The 8932-nt window shown below is 52.5% G+C and overlaps 1 protein-coding gene across 2 annotated transcripts in view; it reads left to right on the forward strand.

Annotated features, from left to right (window-relative positions):
* DSCAML1 (DS cell adhesion molecule like 1) overlaps nucleotides 1-7369 on the forward strand; it is a 340977-nt gene extending 333608 nt beyond the window's left edge. For both annotated transcript variants that reach the window (XM_014855719.3, XM_070490215.1), the window contains 7 exons: nucleotides 398-553; nucleotides 2427-2457; nucleotides 2607-2725; nucleotides 3008-3160; nucleotides 3784-3978; nucleotides 4498-4809; nucleotides 6628-7369. In XM_014855719.3, the coding sequence (XP_014711205.2) occupies nucleotides 398-553; nucleotides 2427-2457; nucleotides 2607-2725; nucleotides 3008-3160; nucleotides 3784-3978; nucleotides 4498-4809; nucleotides 6628-7103 (1442 nt within the window). In that variant the 3' untranslated portion in view covers nucleotides 7104-7369. The remainder of the gene's footprint in view (nucleotides 1-397; nucleotides 554-2426; nucleotides 2458-2606; nucleotides 2726-3007; nucleotides 3161-3783; nucleotides 3979-4497; nucleotides 4810-6627) is intronic.
* The last annotated feature ends 1563 nt before the right edge of the window (nucleotides 7370-8932 follow it).

The raw sequence follows: 8932 nt of genomic DNA on the forward strand, positions 1-8932 counted from the left end.
GGATCGCTCTGCCCTGACTTCTCTCTACCGTGATTCTCACCGTCCACCCACCACTTCACCAGCTGGATGGGAGAAGCTAAGCCTATCGGTCTACCCTCTAGAAATGAACACTGGGCTCCAACAGGCAAGGGACTCTCTCTGAGAGACTTCAGGGTAATTCTAGAACCGACCCAGGAAGTCATTCACATCATCAGTGTGAAAACTATACAACTGTTTATGGCCGTCCTGATGGGACCAGAATTTGGAGGATGAGAGGGTCAGGGCTCTGTGCCAGGAAGTGAAGGTCAGAGTGAGACCAAGGGCAGCAGGAGAGGTTGAAATGCTACCCCACCCAGGGGACTCTACACAGCACCCGACTCATAAGGGACATCTGACTTTCTTCTTCACCCCCATTCAGGCACCATCCCTCCCATCAAGTCTGCTCAAGGTGAGGGGGATGACGTCAAGAAGCTGTTCACCATTGGCTGCCCAGTCATCCTGGCCACGCTGGGGGTGGCACTGCTCTTCATCGTGCGCAAGAAGAGGAAGGAGAAGCGACTGAAGCGGCTCCGAGGTGGGCAAGTTTCCTATGGGCTTCCCGGGAGGGAGTGTTGACCCCCAGCTACACTGGCCACCTTTCATTGGCTCACAGCACCATCTGGACAAGAGAGAGTGCCTGCGTCCCCTTGAAGGGAAAGCTGCCATTCCAACTTTCTGAAACCTTAATTGTTCACTGCTTTCTCCTCTGTGCCCCAGGACTTTGTGTCTGCCCTAACCAGGGCTGACTTTTAGAGGTCCACACTGGTAAAGCCATATTGGTCCACACTGGTAAAGCCATATTTACCAATATGGTAAAGCCATGTTGGTTGGTAAAAAGATGTTGCTCCCTTCCACCCTGGATGCTCCATTCTCTCACACAGGATCCCTGTGACTTTCCTAGGACCCAGCCACTAAAGAGTAGACCTATAGATGGTCTCTAGGACCTTGCTTAGTTCTGTCTGAGCAGTTTCCATGCCATGTCAGATGTTAAATATTGTGAATATCATCCCCTGTCCCAATACCTGACCCTATAGACTGGCATGAATGGGTCTGATTTACCTCAGTTTGCTCAGGGCCTAGTTGATGGACAGATGATTGGATGGATAGGTGGTTGTAGTGATAGATAGATGGAGGAGTGGATGAATGGATGAATGGATGGATGGATGGATGGGTGGATGGATGGATGGATGGTTGGATAGATAGTTTGATGGATGATTCGATGGGTAAGTGGATGGATGAATGGATGGACTGATCAATTGATCAATCTATCAATGGATAGATGGATAGACATATGGATGGTTGGAGGGATAATTAAATGGTTGGATGGATTGATGGTTGAATGGATGAATGGTTGGATCAATGGATAGATAGATGGATAGTTGAATGGATAGATAATAGATGATTGTATAAATGGTTAGCTAGATGGATAGATAGTTGAATGGATACTTGGATGGATGGAGGGATGGATAGATGGACGGATGAATATTTGGATGGGAAAATGGGTGATAAGATGGACAGGTGATTGTATGGACAGGTGAATGGATGATTAGATGAATGGATAATTGAATGAATGGATAATTGAATGAATGGTTGGATAGATGATTGGATGGGTTGATGGTTGAATGGATGGATGGTTGGATCAATGGATAGATGGATGGATGGATGGATAATTGAATGGGTAGATGACAGATGAATGGATGATAGTTGAATGGGTGGATGATGGATGAATGGATGGATGGGTGGGTGGATGGTTGGATGCAGGCATGCAGCTAGATTTACTCTGACAGATCATTCTCAGCTACAAGAGGTCTAACATTAACTAAGCCCTTTGCTTCTCTTCCTTCTGTTGTTAATTCCTAACCTAAGAATCCTGATCCTATTCAATGCTACTCTGAAGACAAAGCAGGGACCCCAAAATCCACCAATGGGCTTTTGGAGGAAGCTGCCCTAGAGGAGGAAATGAAGCCTCTTAGTTGATAGTCATCTAGGGCTGCTCATTGACCACCTCAACTTCATCCTCCACTCTCTCCTCTCCCCAACAGATAACTGAGGATAGACCCTCCACTGATGCCCATTTCCAGCCTGCTATGATGTCTTGTTTAATTAGAGTCAATTCAGGAAGCAGATGGAACCCTTTATATAGCCTCTCCTTTGGGAAGGACCTCCCTGTTAGATAAAAATCTGAGGAGAGGAAAACAGACCTCCGCCAAATCTTGAGTTGGGAGCAGGGAGACCTGATCAAGTTTTGGACTATTTTAGAGGTCCTTATGTTTCTCCCTCCTCTTCCCAGAAGACCAGCCTTAGCTCCATTTTAGGGAATTCTCCTAACTTGTTTCCCATGCCTTTTCCAGTTCTCATCCTGCTCAGACTCCATCCTCACCTAGTCCCCTCTCTCTACTGTTTTGCAGATGCAAAGAGTTTGGCAGAAATGTTGATAAGGTGAGCGTCACATAGCTGCTTCCTTTCTTCTTCCCTCTCCCTCCCCCCACTGCAGAGAACAGACTTCTAAGACCCCACTGTCCAGAAAAAAACCCTCCCCCAACCTCTATGGCTGCTGAATCACCCACTTCCAGCCCTTCTCCCCACAGCAAGAACAACCGAAGTTTTGACACCCCTGTAAAGGGGCCACCCCAGGGCCCGCGGCTACACATTGACATCCCCAGGGTCCAGCTGCTCATTGAGGACAAGGAGGGCATCAAGCAGTTGGGTGAGTAACAGGTGCCGTGAGCTCTCTGTCCTGTTCTGAGTGTGCTTCCCCAGGCCACAATCCATGGAGGGCAACCACCAGCCCTACGGCAGTGCCTAGGGTTCTAGCAACAACCCAACAACCTCGGAACTCACTGCAGCTTCTCTCAAGAGCTAAGTTTCCTCCTCTGTCGAATGAGAAGAGTTATCATGGCCTTTCTGGGTCTCAAGCTTGGATAAAGACAAAGAGAAATTTGGGAAATCCAAAGGGAAAGACTCCTACTGATTGTCCTTCTTCCCCCAGGAGATGACAAAGCCACCATCCCTGTGACAGACGCTGAGTTCAGCCAAGCTGTCAACCCTCAGAGTTTCTGCACCGGTGTTTCCCTGCACCACCCAGCCCTCATCCAGAGCTCAGGACCCCTCATCGACATGTCTGACATCCGGCCAGGCACCAGTATGCATTATCCCCAGGGAGCCAGCCCTCCACCCACACATGATGTCTTGGGCACAGCATGGGGCACAGGTGATAAAAGAACAAAAAGGGAGGGAGGAGCAGCATAGAAGAATGGAAAGAGCACTGGAGTTAGTCTGGAGACCTTGACTGCAGACTTACTAACTGTGACCTTGGGCATATCGATAACTTTATCTCTGTGGGCCTCAGTTTCCTTACCTAGAAATTTGAGAGGGTTGGGTGTTCTTACTCTCCAAAGGCCGTCTGCCTCTAGCACTGTGAGTCTGGACGTAAGAATAGAACACATCAAGGACTGTAGGGAATGAATGGCCAGTTAGGAGGCAGCAGGAGAGGAGGTGATATTCCTCCCCAGGGTGAAAGAAAAGATGGGGTGAGTGGGGAGGAGCAGGATGCCACCGCTGCCCCCATACCTTGACACTGTTGCTCTTCTCCTCCGGGGCCAGCTATATGGTCAGGAATGGCCGCATGCTCAGCATTCCCAAGGGGGTTTCTGTGGCTGCTTCTGCCTCCTCCCTTGCTCCCCACTGCCCTTTCTGGTAAGTGCCAGCTGCCCAAGCCTGAACGCCCTTGGTTGTAGGGTGCTAGCTCTTGCTTCCTCTGTGTAGATCCAGTGTCCAGGAAGAATGTGAAGTCAGCCCATAGTACCCGGAACCGGTACTCAAGCCAGTGGACTTTGACCAAGTGCCAGGCCTCCACACCCGCCCGCACCCTCACCTCCGACTGGCGCACTGTGGGCTCCCAGCACGGTGTCACTGTCACTGAGAGTGACAGCTATAGCGCGAGCCTCTCCCAGGACACAGGTGAACCCAAGGCCCTGCCTATATCCTGCTCACTCTCCTCCAGTCCCCCCCATCATCACTTCTACCTTCCATTTTCCCAACTCCTACCCACCAGCTCGTGGGGTCCAAGGCACAAGTCAGTTTCATTTCCAGTGGCCACTGACTTACTGTGTGGCTATGACAAAAATGCTTGACCTCACTGAGCTCTGCTTGGCCAAGGATTTCATTTTGTTCTCTCAAAAGGTGTCATAAAAAATGGAACATCTGACATTTGTTGGAGGAAGAAAGGGCTGAGTGTTCCAGGGGGTGGTTGCTTATGTTCAAGAATGAAAGATGTTCTGCCCTTCATTAGCCAAAGACCCCACTTCTCCCACCACTGCCACCTTTGCAGGGTCTTCTGAGCCCGGTTTTCTCCATAGCCAGGGTCTCAGACAGCTGCTGGCTTTAGGGGTAGGGCAACTGCTCAGCCTCGTCTCATTTACACCCTTCTCCCCACAACCCACTGATTTCTTCTTAACTCCATGCCTTCCATCTCCCCAGACAAAGGACGGAACAGCATGGTGTCCACTGAAAGCGCCTCTTCCACCTACGAGGAGCTGGCCCGGGCCTATGAGCATGCCAAGCTGGAGGAGCAGCTGCAGCACGCCAAGTTTGAGATCACCGAGTGCTTCATCTCGGACAGTTCCTCCGACCAGATGACCACAGGCACCAATGAGAACGCTGACAGCATGACGTCCATGAGCACCCCCTCCGAGCCTGGCATTTGCCGCTTCACCTCCTCCCCACCCAAGCCCCAGGATGCCGACCGGGGCAAAAACGTGGCTGTGCCCATCCCTCACCGGGCCAACAAGAGTGAGTGCTAGGACCACTTCCCCTGGCTAGACCTAGCCCTGACAGCACCTGGATTCTGCCAGCCCAGCTTGGCTCCTGGGCAGTGTAGGGCAGTGCAAAGAGCAAGGACTTGGGAGCAAGCCAACCAGGGTCCACATCCTGGGTCAACCTCTTAATATCTCTGTGGCCTTGGGCAAGTCATTTAACCTCTCTGGCCTTAATTTTCTCATTTGTAAAATGCAAATAATAGCATATACTCTGTGTTGTCGTGATAAGCATTAGAAAAATGCTATGAATGCCTGGCACATAGTAGGTTCTTATTAAGTAGTGATTACTCCCTTAATCTGAAGCTATGCCAGGATGGAAAGAGACCCTTTATAGGGTCAGCTGCCCAATGGCCTTTGGTCTCAATGCTGTTTGAACTTAATCCAGACCCAAAGGAACAATCCTGGAAGCCCGACTCATGGTGGCCAAATCTCATGATGGGGAGTGACCCAGCCTGACTGGAACCGCCTGACTCCAGGGGCCTGGCCAGAGCATATGCCCTTCGGGGTTGGCGGGGCAGGTCCAGGATCACCAGGGGGCATGCAAGGGGGAATCCATCAGCAGACATGGGGGCCGCAGTGTACAAGGCCCAGCTGTCAAACCATGTAGTCTGGTCTGCTCGGTACTGGCCTTGCTAAGTAGCCATGGGGGCTCGGGGCCATCTAGAAAAGAGCCCTGGGTAAGGGAAAGTACAAGGACTTTGGAGGCTGGCAGCGCTGAATGACACCCCCGCCCTTCTAGCTGTGTGAATTTAGGCAAATTACTTAATTTCTCTGAACCTCAGTTTCCTCACTTGCAAAATGTGGGCAGGTATTAACCTCTCCAGGGTGCTGTGGGGACCAAATGACGTCATCTAAGGAAAGTGTCTGGGCGAGTCGGAAGGACAGAGGTGCCTTCACAGGCAAGGGTGCTCACAGAGCCGAGGGAATCAGGATATGGAGGTCCCAGAGGCCTGTCATAGGGAGGCAGGTTAAGAAACTAGGGGGGCCGGCCCGGTGGCACAGCAGTTAAGTGTGCACGTTCCGCTTCGGCGGTTCAGGGTTCGCCAGTTCAGATCCCAGGTATGGACCTATGCACTACTTGTTAAGCCATGCTGTGGCAGGCATCCCACATAAAATAGAGGAAGATGGGCACAGATGTTAGCTCAGGGCCAGTCTTCCTCAGCAAAAAGAGGAGGATTGGCAGCAGATGTTAGCTCACGGCTAATCTTCCTCAAAAAAACTGATATGGTCTAACATTGTTCATCTCCTGGACAAGAGGGGACCAAGGACAGGGGTGGGGAAATGTAGCTGACTTCAGATATGTGAACGGCTGCCCTGGGGAAGAGGGGGAGGCCTTCTCTGTGGTTCCTGAGGACAAAATCAGCCTCGATGCACAGAAGTGACAGAGAGTGACAGTCCTTTCCTCCTCAGGGTAAAGAAAAGCTTTCTAAGGGCCAGAGCTCTTAGGAAGTCTTTGTCTCGATAAGTGAGCTCTCCACCAGCTGAAGCTGACCAGCTATAGTGATCATTTAACAATAAGTATCAGTTTATTGAGCAACTACTATACATGCCGGCCCCTTTCCATGCTTTATCTCATTTGCTACTCACAGGAGTCCTGTAGGGGAATGGGATTATCCCCACTTCACAGGTAAGGAAACTAAGGCTCAGAGAGGTCAAGTAACTGATCTTTCCCGGATGCTCCTTGCCCATCCTGTGCAGGGGCTGCTATGCTAGATTGAAGGGGAGGGGAAGGGTGAACCAGCTGGTCCCCAGAGGCCCCTGCTCCTGACGTCCTCTGCTTCTGTGATTCCAGGTGACTACTGTAACCTGCCCCTGTATGCCAAGTCGGAGGCCTTCTTCCGGAAGGCAGATGGGCGCGAGCCCTGTCCCGTGGTCCCACCCCGCGAGGCCTCCATCCGGAACCTGGCTCGAACCTACCACACCCAGGCCCGCCACCTGACCCTGGACCCTGCCAGCAAGCCCTTGGGCCTCCCGCACCCAGGGGCCCCCGCTGCCGCCTCCACAGCCACCTTACCTCAGAGGACTCTGGCCATGCCAGCACCCCCCGCCGGCACGGCCCCCCCAGCACCCGGCCCCACCCCTGCCGAGCCCCCCGCGGCCCCTAGTGCTGCTCCTCCGGCCCCCAGCACAGAGCCTCCGCGGGCCGGGGGCCCACACACCAAAATGGGGGGCTCCAGGGACTCACTTCTCGAGATGAGCACGTCGGGGGTAGGGAGGTCTCAGAAGCAGGGGGCTGGGGCTTACTCCAAATCCTACACCCTGGTGTAGGGGCGCAGCGAGGAGAACAGCCTTTGCGTGGACCCGGCTGCACCTCCAGCCCTCACACCCAACTTGGCTGTTTTCCTGCATTATTTATATTAAACTGACAGACGAAAACCAACCAACAACGAAAAGAAAACCCCCGAGTCATGAACGCTTGTACATAGAACTCTTTTGTACAAATGAAACTATTTTCTTCTTCTCCATGAAGCCAGGGCACAATGAATTTGACAGTACAAGTAAACCCCACCCCCACCCCACAAAATACGCGTGCAGAGATATATACATATATAGAGAGCGAGGAACACGTCGACAAGCTATGTATCTATATATTTCTCTCGCCGGATTTTGAGACAGAGGCACAAAGACCCAGCAGTTTTTCCCTCCTACTCACCCTCCCTCCAATCTAGGTGGTTTTGACCAAGACCGAAATCCCAACTCAGAGAACACTGCATGCGATTTTACTGTTCCGAGAAAACCAGGAGTTGCTTCAATTTGCAGATGCTTATGTGTTAATACCTTTTTCTATGAAAAAAGACCCAGCGCCGTGTGCAATAAAGGTTATGTTTCTACGTGGTGGCTTTTTTCCCATCTGGTGAGGGCCAGTGGGGAGTGAGGGAGGAGAGGCCCCTCTGCCAGGCCTCTGTCTCCCGTGGAAACTTTGAGAAGCCCGGCTTTGGCACAGCAGTTAAACTTTTTAAAACGCTCTCCATTAGCCAAGGTGCAGTCTTCAGCACCTGTTCTGTTCTAAGATCTGTGCTGGGCCCTAAACGGGACCAGCTGTGTGACTTTGTGCATGCTCCTAAACCCCTCTGAGCCAGTTTCCTTATCTATAAAATGGGGCAACCTTGATGAGAGGTCTGCAGAGTCTGGTCTGGGGGCCCGCGTCTACTGCCTTCTCTCCTCCAGGAAAATAGAGTGTGGCCAGGGGAATGGAGCTATGCAAACCTCTAGTGAGGAGTTATGTAAGAGGGGCCTACAAGCTGGGAGGAGCAGAAGAGATTATATACCCCCTGGGGTCGGGTCAGAGCCTGAAGTTCTGGGCTGACTGTTAGGGCAAGGTGAGGCCCAAGGCAGTAGGGAGAGGTCACTGGAGGTCAGAGAGGTGAAAGGGGCTCATGGAGGAGGGGGAATGGGGCTCAGCCAAAGAGAATCAGGAGAGGGGCCCCCCCACATCCTTCACCTGGTGTCGGGGAGACAGCAGATTGCCAGGTGGAAGGAACCCCGCCTATGCGCAGGTGTGCAGAGGGGCCGTTTCTGACCGGAGGGTCAAGAGCGTGTGGGCTGGGCCTCCAAGAATGTGAAGGGTTGGATAGGCAGAGGAGAGGGAAAGAGCCGGGAGACTGCAGAAGCCCAGGAGCATGAAGTTCATGGTCTCCCTCCTCCCTCCACCACGCCAGAACCCCTGGTGAAAAAGAAGTGCACCTCAAAAGTACAGAGGGGGGTCCCTGAGTTCAGCGCCCCAAGTCAAGGCTGAGCTGTGGGTCGGGAATCTGGAAGGAAGATGAGTCTGAGACTTGCTGCTCCCCTGCAGCTGAGAGGAGGAACTGGGAGGGGATGGAAGGCCCGAGAAGAGGGCAGGCTGTGTGCAGGATGCAGGTAGGTTGCACCTGTCGGCCTAGGCCACAGCAAGGCGCTACTCGGGATGCACAACATTAATAGAAGCACTTTCCGAAAAGCAGCTCATTCCACAAACATTTCCTGAGCACCCGGACGAGTGCGGGAGCAGAGGAGCTCCCGCCCACGGGAACTAGATTACAAGGTAAGCAGGGTCGACATCGTAAGGGGGGAGGGGGCCGGGGGCAGCGGGCAGCGGCTTCTCTTTGGTCACTCCTAGG

The sequence above is a fragment of the Equus asinus genome, chromosome 20 (genome assembly GCF_041296235.1).
Source record: "Equus asinus isolate D_3611 breed Donkey chromosome 20, EquAss-T2T_v2, whole genome shotgun sequence".
NCBI lineage: Eukaryota > Metazoa > Chordata > Mammalia > Perissodactyla > Equidae > Equus > Equus asinus.